Source organism: Vicugna pacos, chromosome 4 (assembly GCF_048564905.1).
Source record: "Vicugna pacos chromosome 4, VicPac4, whole genome shotgun sequence".
In the NCBI taxonomy this organism is placed as follows: domain Eukaryota; kingdom Metazoa; phylum Chordata; class Mammalia; order Artiodactyla; family Camelidae; genus Vicugna; species Vicugna pacos.
Genome location: NC_132990.1, coordinates 75,745,551 through 75,769,785, shown reverse-complemented (window position 1 = coordinate 75,769,785; position 24,235 = coordinate 75,745,551). Strand labels below are relative to the sequence as shown.

The following is a 24,235-nucleotide window of genomic DNA, read 5'->3' as shown; positions in this document are numbered from 1 at the left end:
GCTGCTAGCGATCTGACCTAAAAAGTTGCCCTTGGAGGAGGAGGGATATAAAAAAACAGCTTCTGTGCATTGATGCCCAGAGCTGTGCTGCATGTGTTTAATCCTCTCAGCAGCACTGCAGGGAGGTATAGTGGCTTCATTTTACAGATGAGAAAAGTGAGGCCCACAGAGGTTTATGTGACGTGCCCAGGTGGCACATGGAACAGCTGGGTTGCAGCCATTGCCTGGTACTGAAACAAACCCTTATAAAATGGCTAAGTGGCAGAGACATCACAGGTTGAAGAAGATTCTAATAATACAAGCACAGGTGAACCACAAGCACACATTTCTTCTGCTTCCAGTATATGGTGTTATCAGCAGTCTGATGAGATGGAAAACCGTGAGCTAATTAGCTCTGACGAGAAGATGCCGGAAGATTGGTGGTTGTGAAGAAGGCGCTGATGAATCTCACACTGAATATATAGGGTGCCTTGGGGTATTCGCTAGTTAACTGGTTTGATATATTGGTCATCATGATTAGCAAGACAGTGTAAAACTAAGCGTCTTGGACTTGAAGACCAAACTCTAAAATTTAAATTATGTTTAAAGTCACACAGTGGTCGCTTTGGTATTTAAAAGCATTGTGGTAAAGGTGACCGGCATCTTCTGACTGTCTTCGTGTGTAAGTGTTGTGGGAACATGCAGACACATCCATCTCAGCCCTCCTTTTCTGCGTCCTCTCCAGCTTCCACATTCTCAATTTTGGAACATCCTAGGGCTAAATCCTCCAGTCTCTTCCTAGGCAATCTGGTCCCATGTCTTTAAATGCCATCTAAATATTGGCCATTCCCATATGTGTATTTCCTGCCCCTAACTCTTCCCTGACCTGCAGACTTAACATTTCCACTTGGATGTCTTGTAAGCATCAGATTCGATGTGCCTAAACCAGAGCTCTTGGTCCACATCCTTACCCCCGGCCTAACTGGCTCCTCCTGGGCTGCCCGTCACGGTAAATGATGCCTTTTTGACCTAGTTGTTCAGGCTCAGAAACCTTGGAGTCGTCTCTGACTCCTCTCTCATAGCCCACATCCTGCCCATCAGTAGGTCCTCTCGGGCTTACTTCAAGTATGTCCTGACTCCGGTCACTCTTACCACCTCCTCTGCTGTCACTCACTTCAGGCCACCGCCATCTCTCCCGACACTGCCATGGTGCCCTCCAGACTGACTTCTTGGTTTCCCCTGTCACCTCACAATCATCCAGTCTTCATTCAACAGCCAGAGTGTCAATTACATCAGCTCAGGCCTGATCACAATTGTCCAGTGGCTTCCCATTACACTGTGAATAAAATCCAAACTCCTTGCCAAGGCCTGTGTGTGGGACCCTGTACTCTGCCCCTGGCTCACTCTTACCACTGTCCCCTGCTGCTCTGTACCAGCCACTTAGGCTTTTGAGCTTTTCCTTCGAGTGTTCTTGGCACAGACCAAGCACACCCCTGCCTCGGACCTCTGCACTGGCTCTTCCCTCTTCCCGGGACGTGCATCCCCAGGTACTGGGGTCAGAAGCCTGGCTTCAAATGCTGCTTCCGCCCTTTGCTAGTTATGCGACCTTGGGAAAGTTGCTCACCCTTCCTCCTCTTAAAAGCCAGTTTTCTCATTAATAAAATGGAGCCAGTGGTGGTTGTGAGTTCACACACAGGAAGCACTTAGACCATGAGACCTCGGGAAACATGAGCTGTCCGTCTGGGTGCATGTTTGCACCCTAACTCCTTCAGGTCTCTGTTCACATGGCACCCCAGGGAGGGTCTGAAGTAGCACTCCCATCACTTGATTGCCTCACTGTCCCCTAACCCTGCCTTTTTTCTTTTTTAATACAGTGCTTATTTGCTTCTTTTTTTATGATCTTCTCTCTCTCAGGAGGTAAACTCCATGTCAGCTGCTGTTTCACCAGAGCTCAGGAGGGTGCCTGGCGCACAGTTCAAGCCCACTGCTTCTTGTTGAATAAGTGGGTGAAAGCACCTGTTGGGGATGGGCTCAGCTTCTTAATGGAGGCGGCTGTGCATCTTCCAAAGTTCAGAGAGTGTTAACTGAGTGCATGGCAGTGACTCCCCCCCACCCCCGGGTCCAGGTCAGGGTGGAGCCATAGTCAGTCAGTTGCTCAGTCAAGTCGGGTGACTGTCTCTGGAAGTGGGAGCTATACAGGGTAAGAGACAACAGGTAAGTGGGCACGAGGAAGGTGATGGGAGCCTTTCCCCGGCAAGGGCATTGCCTCTTCTGACCTGTCGTGTTCCAGGCAAAGCAGAGAGTGTGGGTCCCCTGGATGGTTGCCAGTTGAGAGTCTGCTGGATGTTGACTGTTCGGTTTCGTTTGCTTCACTGAGGAGCAGAGGGGTGAGATTTGGGGCAGGCAGGCAGGTGGGCGTGAGAGGGTTCATGCGTGGTGTTCCCAGGTGGGAAGGTAGTTGGGGGCTGGGCTCCCAAAGGCCTCAAATGCCATTCCAGACACTTGAGACTTCCTCCTTTGGGTATTCTGGGGAGCATCAAAAGTTTAAAAAGTGTTCTCCATACATACTTAGACTTTCCCTCAACTATTCCGAATATCATGAAATAAGTGGCAGAGGAGAAATTTACCATTTTTGTTCACTTAAAAAATAGCTGCTTTCTCTCAGTTCCAAGTGGAATTGATAAAACTGGGGTATGGACTTTCTCCCTTTCATGCCCCACAGGCTAGTTCCTGGCCCAGTCCTGGCTTTAAAAAGAACAACAAATAAACAGCTTCTTTGAAAGTCTAGATGCTGAGTTAGCAGCGAGGGCTCTGCCTTGATTACCCCTCCTTTAGTGAACCAGCATCATCTACCGGGGGCCATGAAACCCCAGAAGCTTTCTTGTGGGAATGCCTTGGAATCGGGGGTTCTGATCCCCTGGTATTTTGCTGGTTAGGTCGGACCCCAAGAAAGATGGACTGGCGGACTTTACAGTTCATTTCTGTGGAGTGTCACTTCTAGGCCTGCCTGGATAAGAGACAAAGCAGCCTTGTTTGAGATACAGTGTCAATATTCAGTGAGGATTAGCACTTTGTTGTTGTTGACACACCCCTGCCAAAAGTAAGGCAGCTGGCTTCCGTGGAAAAACACCAGACTGGGAGTCCGTGATTTGGGTTCTCTGGCCATCTGTGAAACCTTGGGGAAGTGTCTTTCCCTCAAAATGACGACCTCAGTTTCCTCATTTTGGAATGAAGGGGTCGGACTAGCTCTGTGGATTTTAACCTTCTGGAACTTGTAAGACTTTAATGAAAGCCGTGGACTTCTCTTCCCAGAAAACAACGTGGTTTGGCCAACGCTTTCATGAGATGAAACCCTGGACCTATAAGGCTCTGCCTTATCTGACCCCCACCCACCTCCCCCTGTTCACATACCTCCAGCAGCACAGGGCCTTTGCACATGCTGCACCTGTCCAGAATGCTCTTCACATGTTTGCTTGGTCAGCTCCCGCTCATCCTTTAGGGCTCATCTTTCCCTGACCTCCCAGATTAGATTAGGTCACCCTGCTAGACATGCTTCCCCTCCCCTGAACTTCTCAGCGCTGATCACAGTGGTAATTAAGTGATTCTTTGCTCGTGTTGTCTGACTCTCCCTAAGTGCCGTGTTGGTATTTGTTGGATGAATCTGAGGCCACTGAGGCTGTGACATTCTGAGACTGATCTGTGAGTGTGCAAGTGTGTCGTAAGACAACCTCGGTCTGTTTCCTGTGACACACTACTCAAAATGTGCCTTTGCCTTCGGTGATTTCCTTGGCATCGGGCAGGAATGTCACTTCAGAGCAGGACCTAGCATGCCCAGAAAACTGGCTCCCAGACTTTCTGCCTCAGTGCTCTGCTGGCCTGACCTCCAGGCTGCTCATTCCCCTTTGTTTATGCTGTAAACTGAGCTGGAACTCCCACTTTGGAACATTCCCACAGTGCTTGGCGCTTCCTTGTATTGTTGTATTTTTCTCTGGAGGGGAAGTGACCAACATCAGACTTTCCTCCCAGCAGACAAATTCCATGCACAAAGCTTCATGTCAGCTACTGGGCACCCGCTGGAGAGCCCAGCTTCCGTCTCCCTGCCTCTTGGGGCTGGGGCGGGGGTGAATGTGCAGTCGCTGGCCTTCCCCTTCTAGGCCGTGATTTCTGCCTACATCTCCCTTGAGAAGTGAGCAGTGCCTTGCAGGATCCCTGACGCAGGTTTCTTCTCAATCCAATTGCATCTTGCGTCGGGGAGAGGGCTCTGTAAAATGTTTCAAACTTCAGTAACCACAATACGACCTCCCTGATTTGTGTCGCTTTCCACAATCAAAAAATTATTCTGATACAAATGTCTGTAAGTGAAATTTTACTTGCATAAGAGAACAAGTTATTTGCTAGAATGTTGCAGCGAATCTTACTGTGATATGGGGGAAAAATCCCTTGTGAGGGTAAATAATTTTTCTTTAACATATTGTCCCTTAAGCTGGATATTCATAGATAATAAAATAATAAAAACAGCAACAGTGACTGTTAAGAGTATCTACTATGTGCCAAGCACCTTTGAAACAACACATCTAAGCTTTAGACTGCCCTAGGAAGTAGGCCGCATCGGTGAAAAAAATCAGGTCTGGGGAAGTTACGTTCCTATCTCAAAGTCGCCCAGCTGGGAGGTGCACGCGACATGGAGACACAGTACTGGCCGTGCGGTGAGCTTTCCACCTCTGGTGGCATCTCACTTTTGATTCATCTCATCCGTTAGATCCTGCGTTGTCTCCCTAAGGTGTGGACTGGAGGTGGGTCACTTGCCCACCTTGGGTTGTGAGCATGTTCACCTTTGGGGACAACTCTTAGACACTTTTTCTGAACTGGGAATTGGTGAGGAATTCTTAAGAATGGGCTGTTCTGTTTCTCTTTGCCTAACCCCAGACCCCACCTGGTTCACACTGAATCATGATTACCTGAGCAGTTGAACCACAGGGTCCTCATTTCAAAGCTGTTCTCTCAAGGAAATTTCTAGTTCATTTGGAGGGTTCATCAGTCAGTTAGTTGTTTGGAACTTGGGATGCTTTTCCTCACGGAAACACTGTTGGGATGTGGCAGAGTCGGACTTGAGCCCAGGTTCCAGCTGTGACCAGCTGTTCTGTGTGGGCATAGGCATGTGGGGACCTGACCCAGACTCAGCTCCTGACTTGAGGGCTTTAGAGACTAATGGGGTTAAAAAAGATGCAGACGAAACTCCAAGTCAGACTTTGCCTGAGCTGAGGGGTGGGGAAGGTGAGAGAAGCAGTGCCCTGGGTTGCGGGGAGCCGGCTCTTGCAGGAAGGAGAGTTTTTCTATGGATTAGAAACTCAGGTTAACCCATTGTAGGATGTGTCGGGGGGAGGCTGGGGGAGAAGTCTTATGTGTTCATTTGTTCATTCCTTCATCTATATGCCCTTTTGTTTGTTCTACAGACAGTTATTAAGGACCTACTTTGCAGATACTCTGCTAGTGCTGGGTGGCATCGTGGGCGGGGTATTTGATAAGTGAAAACTTTCTTTAGGTGAAAGGAAACATCAAGGTGCGAGCTCATAAGTACAGCCCCTTTGATCTATTGTGCTTTTGTTGATATATTGAACTAAATGTCTTGTGGAAGAAATGAGGTTAGATATGATATCTGGCACTGAAAACTTGCCTAAGGAAACTGTTATTGAGAAGGAAACTGAAGTCTCTTCAGCATGTATCAGAAGGACCAGCGATTATTGATGAAGTTGGGGGTGGGGTGTAGAATTTGAATTGGATATTTTTTCAGCTGTTGGTGGGTCCCCCTGGCATGCTAGGGCTTTGGGCCCTTGCTCTTTTCTGGGTTGTGGTTGCAGTTTGATTGGAGGAAGAGCTCGGTGTACGGTGTGAGGGAGCAGGGAGTCAGGGGCCTTCACTGAAGCATTGCTCTCTTTCCTTCCCTGTCATTAGAAGAGTGAAACGGACATATGTTATTTGTTTGCTTTAAGAAGCTTGGAATCTCAGGCTATGATTTTGTAAAATGATTTCTATGTTAGTAGATCAAAATATGGAGCCTTTAGATCTTGTAGAGATTTGGATTTGGCTTCATTCATTTTGCAAACATGGGCAGAGTTATTTCTCTTCTCCTCAGAACAGGCCAGCGCTGGTGGAGCCCAAGGTGCCGTGGTGACAGAGCACGTTGAACATCTGGAACCCGAGTGTCATTTAGTGCCTCTTAAACTCCATCTCTTTGGGTCTCTAGGTCTTTGGGGGAATATTGTCTTTAAATTTTTACTCTGGTTCTATAATTTGCTCCCGTATTGTACCTTCCACCCCAATACAATGAAATTCATTTTGTGTGCCTTTGGCTAGACTGACTGAAGCCAGATATCTGCCGTCGGAGCTGATATGGTTCCACAGAGACAAGGGGTTTACCAAGGAATTCCTGAGTGTCTTTCATCTGATCCTCATGGCGGCTAAGGAGTGGGACTGGCGTTATGCCCATTTAACAGGTGAGGAAACCAAGGCTGTTGTGCTCAAGTGGCAGAGGCAGAATTTGAACGCAGGTGGCTGGACCTGCAGACGGTCTCACCCGCTGTGTGTGCTCCAGGGATTCTTGAAGAGCCTTTCTGCCCTCAGACTTGGATCGAAATCTTTCCAAGTACCTTGACATTTTCTTCATTTTTACCGAAAAGCTATGATTTCATGCCCTTCTTTTCTTCCAGGAGCCCTGTTGTTCAGAGTTTAGGTGGTGCAACGCTTTCTCCAGGAATGTTATTTCCAGAATGGAGTGGGAGGTTCGAGCCTGAGGTCACGAACTCCTAGCTGGGTCTGTCCTCCGTGGTCTTCTCTTCTTTGGAAACTGAAGTGCAGCTTGCATTTTGGCGTTTGTTTGTTTTTTCTCTTGGAAACACAGTATTAATGAAATCAGTTTGTTTTCTCTGATGGAACTTGTCAAGTGATGTACACCAGTCTGAGCGCCAGAACCTTAAAAAGGAAGTGTGACATTAGGTTCTGGGTGAAAATGTTCCTAGTGGCACACCCCGACACTGGTCCGTTTTTAACTTTCAGCTTCTTGATCACCTGATTTCCTACTCCTCCCCCGAGGAAAAGCAGCGTTGCAAGTGTTTGGAAATAGAGTTCATTCTCTGAGGCGGCTGCTGTGCGGATGAGTAATAGGGTGTCAAAGTGGGGCCGGGAAGAGCTTCCTAGTACAGTCGGTTACCAAGACCCGCCGGTAGGTAGGGCCGTAGCAAAGCTTCCTTTCTGATTTCCTCCCAGGGAGTGAAGAGCATTTGAAAGGCAGGAGGCAAAGACCTTTCAGATTAGAATTCAAGTTTTGCTTGTAAGGGTTTGCCAGGGCTCGCCGCTGGGTGATTGGGATGTTCGAGAGATGAATTCCCTCCCAGCTCTGGGTGTCTTGCTCCTTATTCGCTGTTCAACGAAAACACCTGGGCTTGGAAGGACCCTGTGATCCTCTGGCTTTAGAATGGGCAATGCTATTGAAAAACAGAAGCCCCTGAAACGAAGCCATCTGTGCCCCTGGAAACAAGGTAAGAAGGCCAGGAAGAGGGAAGTAGGCAGCCTTCTGTGGGATACTTTGGTTCAAAATCAGAGCTGATGCTGTTTGGGGAAATATCTTTCAGATCAGAAAATGCAGTTCAGCGTAGTTTCAGGAAATTTAAGTTCCCCTAAGGAATAAAATGATTTGTATCTCAATGTGGTGGCATGGCTTGGCTGAGAACTTAGTTCAGCTTGAGATTTTTATTCAGTGTAGCGTGTGTCCATTGGTTAAGTTTTCTCAGCTTTAAAAAATGTCCCAAATAAAAATCTTGATATCCAGGAGTTTGAATCTTTTGTGACAGTTTCATTTAGAGAATGTTATTAATAGCCTATATAGCACCCTCCTTCCAAAGAGTTCAAAATACCTTCTGTAAAAAAAAAAGAAACTCGTATTTACCCATCCTAGAATCCGTGATACGGGACAGCAGCACCTATTGACACCTACTCCGTGTCACTCAGGCATCAGCTTTGAGGAAGAGGAGGCCAGAGGGACCACACAGCAGTACGCTGTGCGCCGGGAGCTGGAGGGCCTCCTGGCAGTGTTCCAGGGCACCCGGCCTTCAGTGCCTCAGCGGCCGCTTTTCACTGCCCCTAACGTAGCAGATCAGCTGGCAGACCAGGCAGGGAGCAAAATACCAAAGACGGGTGCCTGCGGGACTTCAGCGGGTCTTGGCTCTTTCGTCTCCACTTGCCAAAGTAAGTGGAGGTGCGCTTGACCTGTGGCAAGGTGGTTGATCACGACTGTATGTACAGGTGTGTGGCTGTGAACGGAAAAGATAACCTGGAAGACAATGTGTTCCTAGTAACTGTCCTTTTTGGTCAGGCTATGGATGTTTTTTAATAGGGAAAAGTAGGTGGGATGCTAATTCACCTTCCAGTTCCAGCCCCTCTGGCTTTCCATCGGTCATTCTTTGTCCAACAAATTACTTCGAAAAAGGTACTTCTTAGTGGTTCTTGACCGAACCCTGCTTTGAGCAAATCAGCAATAAAGGACATCTGGGAGACAGTTCAGGAGATTTGAATATGAACTGGGTGGCTGACATTTGGGACATTTGGAAACTGTTACAATTTTATTACACAAGATGATGGTAATGAGTCATGCAGGAGAATGTCCTTTTTTGGGTAGTCGTGCTGAAGTGTTTAGGGGTGAAGGGTTAAGCTAGCTATAGTTTTACTCTAACACGGTTCAGGTGAGGGAATGAGTGCAGACGTACAGGTAAGAAAAACTGGGTCATTTTAACAAGTGTTAGAACCCAGTAATTAGTATATGGTGCTATATTTTCTTTAATGTGCTTTACTCATTTTGGGGGGAAAACATTAAAAAACCAGTTGCTGCTTACAGTGTCATTGTACCATGTCCTTTAGAAGAATGACTCTTAACAGACGTGGGTATTTACTGGTAGGTCAGAATGTATCACTCTTTCAGTACCGCATGGGCTGGTGTCACCAGCCACCAAGAAGAAAGTTGGCATTGATCCAGTAACTCAGAAGCACGACTTTCATAACAAGAATTTAATATGTTTACGTACCTTCGGGTTGTTTCTTGTTTTCCTTAATATGAGTTAAAACTTCTTAAAATTTCCATTGGAAGCAGCTGGGCTTACAGGTAAGAGTAAAGAAAACTTTTGTGTTTTGTAATTTTGTTTAGTTGTGCTCAGTAATTTAAATGAGAGGAGTTGACAGTAGGGATTTGAGGTCCGCGGCGAACTGGGGAGGAACAGAAGCGCAGTCCATTGCCCCGATCTGCGCCCTCAGGTCCCGCTGCCGGGCCACACGTCTCTGCCGGCGCAGGGTTTGTTGGCCCACGCAGGGGGACACTGGAGCCCCGCTTTGTTCTCCAGTCCAGAATCAATCGAAGCCCTTGCTGGGATCCACACTAAAAAGGGCGTGGAGTTTATCTGTTCTTCCCAGTTGTTCTGTTTGTCTTTGTCTTTGAAGGAACATTTTGTAACTGGGATTTTAGAACAATGTTTAGGAACTGGACTTAGTGAATCCCAGGCACCACCTGACCCTGATCTGAGTGTGGTTTCTGAAGTCCAAGCTCAACATGGTTGTAAAGCCTCAAGTGGGTGACTGATGGCTCCAGGCTCTAGGGCAGGCAGCGCGCTGTCCACGTCTGCTTTAGGGGCAGCGAAACTGGGGCAGGTCCTTGTGTGCATTTGCTCCAGGCTGCCCTTGCCTTCTGTCCAGCCTGTCTGTTGACCTGCGATAGCAGACTTTAACCAGAGCCCAACGATCGCATTTGGGAAGGTCAAACCCAGAGTACATTCTGAAGGGACATTTAAAGGAAATCATTAGCTGCCCTTTAGGTCTGTTATGTTTCTGTTTCCATGTTATAGACCAAAAACTGGGGTGACAGAATACTAGTTGGAGAAGCATAAATCTCACCACTTCTGCTTGCTGTCACCCTAAAGAGCACCTTACACTTAGTAGAGAAATGTTTCTCTATTGATTTTAAACACTGTAGGACGTGCACCCTTTGAGGGGCCCAGCGTTAGACTCTATGACTCCTGAAGCTACGCATTTCTTACAGCTCTCAGAACGAACCCAAAACATAAAAAGGCAGTGCTGCTCTTTTTGTTTCTTACAATAATGGTGCTTGCAGTGGTTGATAAATTTGTCATCTGTGTTACCATAGTGAGTTCTAGAAGACTTCTGTACAAAGAGGAGGATGGGAGAGAGGATAAGGCAGTGGCTTCCCGTGATCCTGAGTGGTCAAGCCAGCCAGAGCTCTGCCCCTGACTTGCTCTCTGACCTTGATCAAGTGAATTTTGTAATCCCAAATCATTTCCTCACTGCCCTTCTCTCCAGTGATCTCCAAATGACTGCATGTTACTGTTATTTATTTCCTTACAGCCCTCACCACAGGAATTTTTTTTCCTGATATTTACTGCACTATCTGATCACGAACCACCCGAGGACTGTCTGTTGGGATCATTGTTCTGTCCTCCACTCCAGCCCTTTATAAGGCACTTGGTGTCCTCTGTGAGTGTGCTGCATGAGCAAACTGAGTGTGCCCCGGCTCCAGTGTTCCCACAGGTGTAAATGAGGTGTGAGCGGTGGAGCATGCTTCCCGGTGCACAGTAGGTGCTCAGTGAATGGGAGCTACCATTGCTAGTGGGTGTATGGTGGTGAGGAGGGGCTTGAAAATGTTCCTTCTGTGCCTTTATCCGACCAAAGTAGAGAAATCGGGATGAAAATATGTACACCTTCCTCTATCCCACAGCAATTCTAATTTACGAATAGCAAATTTATTGGTGATTGTTCACATTGTGAAAGATTGCTTCACAAAAGGCACTTAAATCATAGTCTACATATAGTTGTTGATTCATTGACGCAGACACCTAGGGAACCTTCAGTTCAGAGCTAAATTGACCTTCTCTGAAATACCTATAATCCTGCCCCTTGGAAGACTCTTTGTCTCTTCTTTCTTTTTCAGAAGTAATTTGAAGGATTGTTTACAGTGGTCATTTTGACTTTGGGGAATAACATGGGCTGAAGTTTTTGGAGGAATTAAAAACTGCAGCAGAAATGGCAAGTTGAATTGTTATCTCCTTCAGAAATCTTAGCAGCTCAGGGCCATACCAGCCTGGTTAATGGAAATGTTAATGATTTGCATGTTTGTACACAGCTGGGTGTGAGCGAATGAAATTAACACCCTCAGTGGAAGAGCTGACTATAAAAAGCCTTTCCCAGGCGGGCTGACTGTGGGTTTGCAACACTGAGGAGATTGCTGGCTGAAGTGGGGATGGGGGTGGGGAGTCAAAAGATTTGCATAAATTCCACACACTCTCTGGTGCCTCTCCTGTAGGGATAAATGTATAATTGTTTGGATTCTAGTCAGCAACGGTGTTTAGACTTGCCTCTACAAGCTAGGTAGTGAAGAAGCATCTAGGGCCGCTGGACCTGTGTGCCAGGTAATTAATATTTATGGCTTTTCTGGCCAAAACTGGAGCTGGCCCACCTCCCCCCATCCATTTCCTGTCTTTATGCCGTTGTGTTGGGGCCGCAGTGGTATCTGGTGTCAGCCTCCTGCAGCACTCCAGAAAGTGCAGGGGCTGGGAGCTGCCCTCCCATCATCACGTCACCTGGCAGAGAGTCTCTAGCTGAGTTAAGACAAGCTGCCCGACTTCACATCTCCAAACCTGTTTCCTAGTCTCTACAATGAGATTAACAACAGCTACCTGAAAGGAGTGTTGCACGAAATTAAATGAGATAATTCATATTAAGGAGTTTTAGCCCTTAGCATACACAAGCACTTAATAATAGTAACTCTTGTTGTCATACATCACATTATTCAAAGAATGAACCCTGGGTATACCAGATCGACGGATATGGATCATGGGCCTGAATCTTTTCCATTCCCAGCTAGTGGTGTGAATTTGGCTAACTACCCGTTTCCTTCCCTCAGATGAAGGGATCACGTGCCAGATGATCTCCGAGGTGCCTTGTGGGCTGTGAATCAGTGACCATTGCTGCTGGTTCATGTCTGCAGGCTCCCTTGGTGTTCAGAACCTGCCGAAGGCATCTGTCCTGCTGAGCAGTGTGGTCACAGGGGGGGTGCTTCTGGTGTTGAATTTCGTTGAAAATAGTTTTTGCAGGACCACACTTAGTTGAGCTATTCCTACTTAACTAGAATGTTAAACTAACCAGGACAGTCCATTTTCCTGTTGTGAATAGTGTTGAAGTGTTTTTTTTCATAGTTGCATAGTGGTTAAGAGCCTGTACTCTGGAGCTCAGATGCCAGGGTTGAATCTTTGCTCCTCCACATCTAGTTGGCTGATCTTTGGCAAGTTATTAACTTCTGGACCTTAGTGTTCTCATTTGTAAACAGTACCTACCTCATGGGGGTGGTGTGATCAAGGAGTTTATACACGTAAAGTGCTTAGAACAGTACCTGGCACACAGTCAATGTCCAGTAAGTGTTTATTGTTGTTATTTTTAGGTTAAGTGCAGAGGAATTACATTTTATTTTAGTTGAAAGGATGTTATGTTGTTAAGAAGAAACTGGAAAAAACTGACAATGCAAAGAGGGAAGTGCATATTGAGTATCTAGACGTAAAGGGAGTGGGTCGTGGACGAGCAGAAGAGGTAGCTGTACTGTTACCCTGCCCCAGCGCCGCTGTACCACGCGTGCATGTTTTTCATATAATGGTAATTGTGTGCAAAGCATTTTTTGTTCAATGTCATGCGTCCCTGTGGTCTTCAGGCCACTGTAATGACTGCGACGCTCCATGTACTGATGGTCCATATTGTTAACTCACTCCTTGCTCCTGAGTATTGGAATTATTTCTCCTTCTTGCTGTCATAGCTAAGGCAACAATGAGTAGCTTGATTCATATAAATTTGTGATTCTGCTGGATGATTCCTTAGGATAAGTTCCCAATGCAAAGTTCCCTGTCCAGGAACACAGGAATAGCTTTAAGACTCTTGCCATGTTATTTTCCAAAAGGGATGTATCTGTTAATATTTTCATGAGTAATGCATAAATGTATCAGTTAGATACAAACACATCAGTGTTGAGTATTATCATTTTGAAGTTGTTTCTCTTGTAAAACTTAAACTATATTTACTAAAGCCATCATGATGAGTTACATAATGGCATAGGGCTCAGAGAAGGGTCTGGGAAGTTCAAAAGCCATTATCAGGGCTGAGAATCTATTTTTCTTTCAAAATTCTATTTTCCCATGATCCTTTGCATTAGACTTGGCTCAATCTCATTCACATACTGAGTTTCATAGAAAAGAGACATGAGACTTTATTTAAGGGTACTCATTTCTCATCACAACTTTTTGCCTTCTGCCTCCCAGGGAGGAATGATTGTTAAATACTCCGACTTCCTCACACGAAAGGGACAGTGTGAACCCAGAAGTGTTATTGACATTGTTAGTGTAATGCTTACTGTTCTGCAGTGTGACTGATGGCCCAGCTCTTCCTCTTCACCGTTTCTGTTGACGGCTGACTCGTTACCATTTCCCCCAAATGCCTGGACATGATGGGGGCACCATCTCAGTTGTTACGAAAATAGATACAGTGCTATTAATTGCTTGCTGCACGGGCAGTGCGAATCAAGTGCAGAGCATCAGGGCATTCGCGTTAAGGTGATGGACGAAGAGGTGTCCATGCCTCTTCACTGTGCAGCTCCTCGCCATGCTTGGATGTGACCATAAATAGGCTTCAGGGTAGGAGAAAAAGTCTCCAAAGCAAAGACTATTAACATGCCTTTGGAATCACAGTCTTGAGCTAAAAAAGAATGGTAAAAATCTAAAATGATTCCCTGAGTTTACCAGTGAAGAAATTAAGGCTTAGAAAGAAGTGAAAATGGTGTGATATGATACAATAATATATGTAATAATAATACAGTAGTAATATGTTGGATGTAACTTTTACAATAATGCTACATGCCAGGTGTGGAACTAAAAGGTCTGTATACATCAGGGGCTTCCATAAACCAGCTTTTTGTCAAGTGAAAGATCAGAGGTAGAAAATGGAAACCATAAATGTGAAGGAATTTTTCTCATGAGAAACGTGGGGTGTTGTTTTGGGTGTGGTTAAGAAAAGGGAAGGAAACTTTGCTTTGTCGTCAGATTATTTCCAAATTTAGAACAATATCTATCCCTAGCCATTGGCTTTAGGATATGCTTTACCCTGGGAACATGTGTGAAATACATTTCCGTGTTTGGGTGTTTCTGTTCCAGCTGCGTAGTGGGTGTCACCAACATTGAAGATAATAGCATGGCCAGTGGCCACTTTATATTTAACTACTTTTTGGCAGTTGCTTATAGGACACTTGATTTTGGAAGTCACTTCATCCTGAAATGCCCAGATGACTGTTTCTGGGGATTTTGTGGTCCGCAGCTGAGGGGATTGCCCCAGGATGGTTCATCTGTGTCAGGTCGGGGGTAAACTTCTTACAAGAGCCAGATAGTGAATATTGTAGGCTTTGCAGGGGCCAGGAGACAAAATCACAAGTATTGTGTAGATACTTATATACCATCAACAGGGCACCTGCACAGACAAGCAGGAGGCTGGCAGGGTTGTGGCTGCAGGCGGGGCTCTCTCTGGTTTGATGCTCTCTGCCGTCATTAGTACTTGGGAACTCAGAAGCAGGTCACCCATCGGTTACCAAAAATCTTCACATTTTCAGGGGAGAAAAGGATCTCCTCCTCCAGCTGCCTCATTTTTAAAATTGGAATTACTTAGCTGAGCCTTCTGGTTTCTAGTCTATACACATTCAGATCTTTATGTGTAGAAATAGTCTCTTCACTACAGTGAAGAGAAAATAGATGATGGGAGGTTTGAAGAACCTGGTGCTTTGAATTTAGAGGCCTTAAATAGTCTTCCTTTACCATTAAATGGGAAACTGTACTAAAAACATTCCATAGTTTCTATAGTCATTCATTCATTGATTGATGGTTTTTTATTCATTCAACAAGTATTTATTGAATGGGTCTGATGTCAGGCACTGTTCTAGGCACGGGAGATACCTGCCAAAAAGTGAAGACATCATTGCCCTCTGAAGTTTACGGTTTCACATGAACAGTAAAACATATGGTCTGTTGGATGACAGGCATCACGGAAAGAAGGCAGAAAAGAGGGTGGGAAGTCCGGGACTAGGGGCGGGGTCATTGGCTTTGCAGAAGATGGAAAGGGAGGAGTGCTCAGCTGTGTGGAATTGGGGTGGGAGGGCCGCAGCTACGGGGCAGGAGCACTCTAGGACAGAGAACAGCTGGCGTGGGGGCCTGGGCACGTGGCTTGTTTTAGGACTTAGGACAACCAGGAGGCCTGGGGCTGGAGGGGAGGAGCCTGGGGAGAGGCTGGTTAAAAAGGAGGTCAGGGAGTAGCAAATCTTGTAGATCCGTGTGGGTGACTGTCCGGAGTTGGAAGGGATGGCCGGCGGGATTTGCTGAGGGTCAAGCATGGGGTGTGAGAGTAGGAGAGGAGTCCCGGTGACTGCGGTGTTTTGGCCTGAGCACTTTGCCTACCAGGGGGTGGGGTGTCAGAGGAGCAGCCTGGAAGTGAGAGCAGGAGTTGTGTTTGGCACAGATCGAGTTCCAAATGCCTCTTAGAGATCTGAAAAGAGATGGTTGTTAGGCAGTTGAGAGTAAGGATCTGGAGTTCAGAGAAGAAATCTAGGCCCTTTTGAATCTTTGAGTTTTGAGACTGGATGAGATTGAGCTGAGAGAGAGAAGAGAAGAGAAGAGGCTGAGGGCTGAGCCCAGAGCACTCCAGCACATGGCATGGAGGCTGAGGTGATGAGAAAGACCCTCCAGGAAGGTCAGAGGGGACCGTGGCACCCCGGGAGCTGGGGCAGAGAGTGTTGTGAGCACAGGGAGCCGTGCTGCTGGGGGTGCGGATGCGAGCCACGACACGGAAGGACTGAGACTTGGCCATGGGGTTTGGGAGGTGTTCACTGGGGACCTGGACAAGGAGTCCCAGCGCAGCGTTGGAGGTGAAAGAAGATTTAAAAGAGAACACGCAGAGAGGAGCTAGACACAGTGAGCATGGACGATTCTTCGAGGAGTTTTGCTGCAAGACAGAGCAAACGCAAGGTGATGGTTGTTGAGGGTAGTGGGGTCAAGGGAAAGCTTTTTCAGAGGGAGAAATCATGGCATGCTTGAATGCTGGTGTGAATGGCCCAGGAGCGAAGGGAAAATTGATGGCTGGGAGAATTCCTGGAGAAGGGAGAAGTTATAATGGCTGCTTTTTATTGAGGACTGCTGTAGCAGTCAGTCAGTGCTAACAAATCACCCCAGTATTTAGCGACTTAACAATTTAGTTCCTGCTTCTGCAAGTGGCAGTTTAGGCTAGAGTCCTGGTCTCACCTGGTGTTCCCCCGTGTCTGCAGTCAGCTGCTGGGAAGGCTCCTCTCTGTGCTCCGCAGGCTCGCCCGGCATCATCACCTGGCAGCTGTAGGTTTCCCAGAGCGCAAGGCACACAGGCCTCCGGAGGCCCAGGGTCAGAGCTGGCAGTGTCGCCTCCACTTCATTTCGTCAGTTAAAGCAGGTCCCAAGCCAGCCCCAACTCTAGAAGGGAGAGAGACCCCAGCTCTTGTTGGAAGGTGCCTAAAATCACCTTGCAAAGAGGTGTGGCTGCAGGGAGTGCATTACTTTGTCCATTTTGCAAACAGCCTGCCACGGCCGTCTGGGAGACGAGTGTGTTGCGTCCGAGCCTCACAGGAGTTTTGTGGGATAGGTTGCATTTTATCTTCGTTTCACAGATAGGGAAACGGGTCCAGTGAGGGTCTGGTAACTTGCTCAGGGTCACTCAGCTAGTGGTCAGAGTTGGGACCCAAACCTTGGTCTCTCCGATCTCGAAGTCCCTTTCCCTGTGCTCTGCCTTCCTGGTGGTGGTAGTTTACAGGCAGAGCAGAGTGCTGCTTCCTCTCTTTTCTTGTTAGGCAAGGGAATAATATTTTTGTAGATGATTATTATTTCATAATTAGAATGGACTGAGGGAGGTGATTATCTTGTTGTGGTTTGCATGTTTACTGTGGGGAGTGGACAACTATATTTATTAGAACTCCATTGAGGTCACAGTGGTGTATGTAATTAGAGCCTTTATTGACACAAATTCATGTCTCCACTGTCAGCTGGACCCTCTGCCCTTTGACAGTCTTTCTGCTTGTCTTTGGTCAGCTGACTCTCCTGTTCCTTGTGGCAGCCTGTCCCCATAGTCACCACCTTCTGCTAGGCCTGCTTCAAACCTGTCCTGCCTCCAGGCCTTCTGACTTTCTGTGTCGGCCTTTATCCCTGTCTCTTTCTGTCCCTGACACGGACACCCTGCCTCTAGTCCAAGGTCAGCTCCCTCTGCTCAGGTCCTCCTCCCTCCATAACCTGTCGTAAGAACATCTATCTCCTCAACCAGCTGGACTTCGAGCTTTCCAAGAGCAGAGTCCAAAAAGTGGAAAAATTAGCCTTAGCATCAGGTACTTTGGCTCTGCCACTGGTTTATGGCCTTAGGTGAGCCATTTCTTATCAGGTTCATGAATCGGAGAAGAGTGGACAAGTTGAGCCATCTCAGAGCCACTCAGGGAGAGTGAGGGCTGCTTATATTCACGTAGGAAGCTCTTAACCTAAGCTCCTGGTGCAGCAGCCACTAGAGTGTCCTGGGTCCTGTGTGTATGTGACGGCAGCAGCTTTCTCTTTGCCCTGTCTGTCACCATTCCCATGTCAAAACTTTCTTGGCCTCACGGCTCAAGCGGTGCCCTCCACTTAGCTCATGAGGACAGCAGCTGGAGAGGTGGCTGGTCTGGGTGCTGCTTCTGCAGTCTCAGAAAAGGTGATATTTGGTTGGAAAGCAAAGCCCACAGTGAAAATGTTTTTTAAAGCTCTCTTTGAGTAAAGGGAGCAGAGAAGTAAGTAATTAGATTAAATCAAGCATTTCAAGTCTGTAACCTTGCTTATACGCGCACAGGACTTTCTTCTTTAAAGTCCCTGGGCTGAGATTCCAGCAAGCTGCTTGGGATGGGGGGAGGGAGTGCATCCCTGGAGAAGCCTGGGGCCGCGGGGTGGGGCGTATCTGCCCTGCGCACAGCTGATTCTCAGGCCTGAGACTGAGGATGCAGACTTGCTCTCCAGGCTCACGCACTCTGCTGTAAGCGTAATAGTCCTGCTGCTTGTCTACCATGTAACCTTGGGGAAGTTAGGTAATTTCTGTCAGCCTCGGTTTGCTCGTCTGCAAAAAGAAGGCAGCTGAAACCCCTGCCTCCTAGCTCGTAAGGAGGGAACGAGGAGTACTCCACGTGGAGGTAGCTGCGGTCATAAGTATTATGTAAACTTCATATTTTGTCTTCTGTTATAAGTCACTGGTTAAAGATTTTTCATGTTTCCATGATTATACTTTCAAGATGTGTCCTGGTAGTCTTCTTATTTATTCAGTCATTCGTTCACTAAGTTGGTACTTACCGACACCTACTTACCGGCAAGGTACCGTGGATTTTCTTTCTGCTCAGGTTCTGATGAGCTGTTCATTTCTCAGTGGCTGACATTGTGATATTCAGAGCTGCAGTTTGCTGAGCATCTGCTTCAGTAAAGTTGCTTACCTGGAGGTTAGTTTCTGAAGTCAGGACATAAGGGGAACATTGCATGTAGTTGAAATTAAATCGACTTTGAAACTCCTTAAATCACCTGTAATAAACAGTCTACGTTAGGGGGTCATCAGACTTTCCATAAAGAGCCATATGGTAAATACTTCGGGCTTTACAGGCCATGTGTGGTCTCTGTCACAGTCTTCATTTTCTCTTTTATAGCTCTTGAAAATGTAAAAACCATTCTTAGCTCTGGGCTGTTTAAAATCAGGCCTTGGTCTGCATGAACAGCCTGTGGTAAGCAGCCTCCGAGACGCCCCAGTGGTCCCCACTGCCTGGCCGTCACAAGCCCCGCTGCGGTCCCCCATCCCACCACCCCCTCCTCCCCGTGTCAGTTGATCATGTGACCAGTAGAAGAGTGCTGCAGAAGTGACGGATGGTTTGTCGCTTCTGACTGTGGGTGGGTTCTGTGTCCCTGCCTGTCTCTTGGCGCTGCTGCTCTGGGGGAAACCAGCTGCCCTGTCGTGAGGAGAGGCTCGCGGGGTGAGGAGCGGAGACCTCCTGCTAACGGCACAGGGATGAGTGGGGAAGTGGCTTCTCCAGCCCTGCTCAACCTCGGGTGACATAGCCTTGGCCACCCCCAAGCTGCAGCTTCATCAGAGACCCCGAGCCAGAACCACCTGGCTTATTTAAATCATTCTGTCTTTAGGTAATTATAAAATCCTCAGCAGTAAAAGGGAACAGCAAGGAATTCTAGAGGATGCCTGCTTGCCTGCAGCGTTCAAGCCATCCTTTTTATATTGAGTGTTTATACTAATTACATATGTCAACAAATCTGTCTGTGAATAGGCTAGTTCAGTTACCTGAGAGCACGATGAAGCGCTCCTGGGCTGGCCAGACATGGAAGTGCACCTCTTAGTCCCCACAGCTCTCCCCAGGGTCAGGATCGGGAGCTAGACGTCTTTGATCTGGCCCCGTCGCTCGTGCTCACTGCGGCTCTCTGCCCCCGTGCAGCAGTGCACTTGCCGTGCGTGGGGGCCTGTGCTCCCACGCTGAGTAGCTCCAGATGGCTCTGCTCTCTTTCACATTTGCCCAGAGGACCTTCTGTACTTTATGGCTCATCCATGGGCAGCTGGCCATTGACCTATGTCGTGTGGCCTGCGTTGGAAAGATGAACTGGGCCAATTGGTTCAGGAATTTGAACAGGGACTGAGAGAGAGAGTCTAATCACTGGTGGACACTTGACCTAAAGAGTCCTAAAGAATTGAACGTAGGCAGCCATCCCGTGCTCCCAAATTATGTGTAGTATCTCAGAAGAAGCATGTTCATGCTTTCACTTAACAAATGTTAATTGAGCACCTGCTGTGGTCAGGTATTGTTCTAGTCGCTTAGGTTACAGATCTCCGTCCTTGTGCAGCTTACATTCTGAGAAGGGGGAAATAGACAGCAGACAGTGAACACTATATATTAATAGATCACAGAGTGTGAGAAGGTGACAGATGCTGTGGGGAACAGAACAAGGGGTATCGGGAGTTCCAGGAATGAGGGGTCAGATTGCAGAACTCGACAGGGCAGACACCGATGGCCTCATTGGGAAGGTGAGATTTGTGTCAAGACTTGGAGGTGGTGAGGGAGTCGGCCCAACAGATGTGTGAGGGACGGGCATTCCCGGGAGGGAGGTCAGGTAGGTGTGTTCAGGGAATAGTGAGGAGGCGGGTAGGACTGGCCCAGAGGGAGAGAGAGCGAAGATCCCGTCAGGCCTTGAGGACCGTTGTAAGGGCTGTGACTTTTTATCATGTGGGAAATGGGCAGTTGTTGCTGAGTTTTGAGCCGAGCAGTGAAACCATCTGACTTCAGTTTCACTAGGATGGCTCCATCGTGTCAGGGGGTGGGGAACAAGGTGGGGCCAGAACAGAGACAGGGGCCCCGTCAGAAGCAGGTGTAGGAACCCAGGAGTTGCGGAGCACCAGGGCCAGCAGCTTCCCTGACTGCTTGGATGAGGACTGTGGGAGAAAAGGACGAGGCAAGGATGACTTGAAGGTTTTTGGCCTGAACATCTGACTGTAAGAATGGAGTTGCCACCCACTCAGATGGGGAAGGCTGTGGGAGAGGATCAGACTTTGTAGATAGCCAAGTGGAGATACTGCGTGGATGGTCAGATACAGAAGTCTTGAAAGGAGGAAGAGCTAGATTAGAGGTATAAGTTTGGGAATCTTGATGTAAAGATTGTATTTACAGCCACCAGAGTGGTTGAGCTCCCTAAGGGAGTTAGCCTAGGTGGAAAACGGAGTCTGGTGTGGAGAGGCCCCAAAGCAAAGTGGGGAGATGGGGGGAGTGCTGGTTCTCAGAGCCACCTTCTTGGTTCTTACCTTCCTGATGGTTGGATATTTAGCTTTCCTTGTATTCCCAGGAGTCTCCGTCCACTCTTATTTGCCTTAAACCTCCCTTTTTACTTGAACAAGTTTCATAGGGTTTCTGTCCCTTGCCATCACAAGAGCCATGGCTGAAATGGTGGTGTTGGCCCCCTTGGCAGGAAGCAAAGAGGCTCAGAAGTGAAACTTGCTCAAGGTGGTACCCAGTGGTCTAACTGGGATTGGTGTCCACATCCCTCTGGCTCCACAGTGTGCAGCATGTGTGGAATCCCATTGTTGTTCCCGGGGCCATGGGTGGCTGTTGTGCTGTGGGTGGTAATTAGTGTAATTTGAATGGTTTAAATTGTATCATGTGTGAGGAGGTGGGGCGAGGCCCCAGGGATGAGACTGTTGTTGGCTTGAGTGTTAAATTTCAGGTGCCCCAATGCAGTGAAAGGAATTGAAGCGTTGTGTGGGTGGTAGTTCCCTTTTCATTTTCTGTCAACAAATATTTGAGCACCTGCTGTGTGACATACTATTAGGCACAGATCTTTCCGAACCTGAACCACAGAACACAGAATTCTCAGTCTTCCAGGATGGGACAGAGCTAGTCATCCTAGACGCGAAGGAGAATTCAGTTCACCCAGTGGCTTAGGGTTTTAGACTTCCTTTTCTCCTGTAGTAGCTCTCCTTAGCTGAGAAAGACAGAAGCCAAAATAGTCCCCACGGTGATGCTAATTGCAGACTGACAAATACTATGAAAGATCAGAGCTGAAATCTGAAGGGTAAAGTCAGTTAGCCAGGTGGGCTTTTGGGCAGGGGTGGGTGGGGACACAGTCTAGGTGAGGCCCCGAGGCCAAGGTGTGGGCGTGGTGAGAGGCCACTCAGTGGGAGATAACCTGGACCTGCCTAGTCAAAGCCTGGCGTTTAAAAGCATTGACGAGCTAAAAAGCCATTAGGCATTTTGGGTGGTTATGTGTGTGTATTTGTGAAAGAGATTGAGAGAGGTCACATTTGTGCTTTGAAGACTAACCTGACCTCTGTGGGAGAACACCCCGGAAAGGGCGAGGATGGACTGAAAGGCTGAGTTAGTCGTCCCTGCAGACGATGGCCGCTTGGGTGAGGGTAGTGGTGGTGGGACAGATTCGTTGCATATTTGGAAAGTAAAACGGACAGGACTTGGTAATGGAAGGGCCCTGGGGATAAAAGGGTGTAAAGCAGGTCACAGGTGACAACCAGGTCTCTGACTGGTGTTAACCACCCACTGAAGCAGGTGTAGGAGAAAACCCTTGTTTATTTGGTTTACATATAAACAGTGAATTGTGGTTCTTTCAGGGCCTTTTTAATTTTTATTAACCACAGGAATCAAAACCATTGGTTGCAGGTGTTGGAAACTCAGAATAATTGACTGAGGTCTCCCTGAAGTTCTTAACTTGGGAGACTTGGGCGCTTTTAAAGGAAGTGACTTAGAGGGACAGCGCTCCAAGCTCCAGGTCCACCTCAGGAGGTCTTCCTTTTGTCTGGCATGGCATCTCCAGCACATTAGGTAGCTCTGCCCAGGGAGATAACCGCACACGTCCTGACCTTCCAAAGGCCCAAGAGACCTGGCTGGGGCCCATCTGTACTTCTTTCCATGGGCAGTTGGGCTCCTAATGAGAATGGGCTCCATGAGGAGGTCCCGGGAGGCCCCCATCCATGAGTGGCTCACATGACCTGTTGGAAGGCCTGCTGTGCCGGGTGTGCTCGTGTGGGTAGCCGACCCTCGTGGAAGCAACCGGAAGGGCCCAGCAGTTGGCACCCGTGATGATGGAGTAGCAAGATGGACGAATTTATTTTCTATTTACATGAAAACTTTTTAATTTTTAAGGCATGGGGGTGGAGAATCCTGGGATGGGTGGCATGGAGGGAGAGAAGACAGGGTCTCCCACTTGGCATCAAATATTGGCCAACTACATTTAAGCTTGTTATCCTTGGCATCAACCCAGGGGCTGGGCAAGCTCTCAGTTGTAAATAGGAAGATGGCTGTACAAATGGCTGAAGTCCTTCTGTCTGTCTCCTTTGCTTATTCCAATTAGAAAAAACTGAGGACCACCTTACTCTTGAGGCATTTTTAAAAATGAATTCTAAAGGAAGCATACTCAGTTGAGAACAGGTTTGTGGAAGGGGTGAATAGAAATCCCTCTGCAGGTTACTTGATTGGCCACTCAGAAATAAGCTTATTAATTGAATCCTTCCTTCTGGCTTGCCTTCTCAAATTTTCCAGTATTGTTAAGGAGCCAGTGGCTAGCAGTCTGATTAACATAACTGATACTACTGGTGATTTTACTGTCTTTGTATGATCTTGAACCTCAGCAGTTGAAATGTTGTTTATTCTGTATCTTCCTTTTCACCCCCATTCATACCCCATTCATAGTTCAACTAGGTAATTATAGTACAACTGTGTAATTATTCAAGTGCTATGAATGAGAAGTACCCGGGTCCGAGAAAGCGTGTAATGGGGCCTAATATTTTACTTCATTCAGCGTATGTTCATGAGGACTTTCTGCGTGTCCAGCACTGTGCTAGGCACTGGGAATGCAGCCACGAGCAAGATGGACACAGATGTGCCTCACAGCCCTGTGGAAGAGAGGGGCAGTCAGCCTGCCTGCCGTGCAGCGGGGTGAGCGTCATGCAGGGTCTCTAACTCAGCCTCCTGACTGGTCTAGGAGGTCAGTGAAAGTCTGTGAGAATTTAAACAGCAGGAGCCATGCATGTTGTAGGCAGTCTGGGGGACGACTTCACATTAATTACATTGATGTCAGGGCTGGTGGGACAGCTCTGTGCGTCGATGCCCAGTTATACAGGAGAGTTGCATTTTATAGACAGAGGTGTTGGGTTAGAATAAAAGCACACAGAGCAACAGCTATGTTCAGCCAAATCACCCTGGAAAATCTCTGTTGGAGACCAACAAAGTCAGCTGTCCTTTCAGCATGGAAACAATACTGTTTCTTTAGAGCAGGGTGGGCGAAACCACTTGGTTCCCTGTTTTTGTAACTGGTTTTATTGGAACACAGCCACCCTATTCACTTACACATCATCTACGCTGCTTTCCCACTAAAAGGGTAGAGATGAGAAGTTCAACTGAGACTGCATGCCCCACAAACCCAAAATATTTACTCTCTTGCCCTTGAAAGAAAAAGTTTGCTGACCACAGCTTTAGAGCAAATGTAGGAATTAGTTTTGTATTTGGGCACCACGTGGTAAAAACTGTCATCTTTAGACACCAGAATCCTGTTAGTGAGGTGAGCTATTGGCACCACAGAAGGCATGAAGGGAACTAAGGAAACACTCA

General features: G+C 47.5%; 1 protein-coding gene across 5 annotated transcripts in view; it reads left to right on the top strand.

The window, feature by feature from the left end:
• Positions 1 to 24,235, top strand: part of RAPGEF1 (Rap guanine nucleotide exchange factor 1) — a 128,113-nt gene that overhangs the window by 15,670 nt on the left and 88,208 nt on the right. The window contains exon 1 of one of the 5 annotated variants that reach the window (XM_072960338.1): positions 7,125 to 7,514. The exons of the other annotated variants lie outside the window; for them this stretch is intronic. Coding sequence (XP_072816439.1) covers positions 7,451 to 7,514 — 64 coding nt within the window. The 5' untranslated portion in view covers positions 7,125 to 7,450. Of the gene's footprint in view, positions 1 to 7,124; positions 7,515 to 24,235 lie in introns of those variants that run through there. 5 annotated transcript variants of the gene reach the window in all.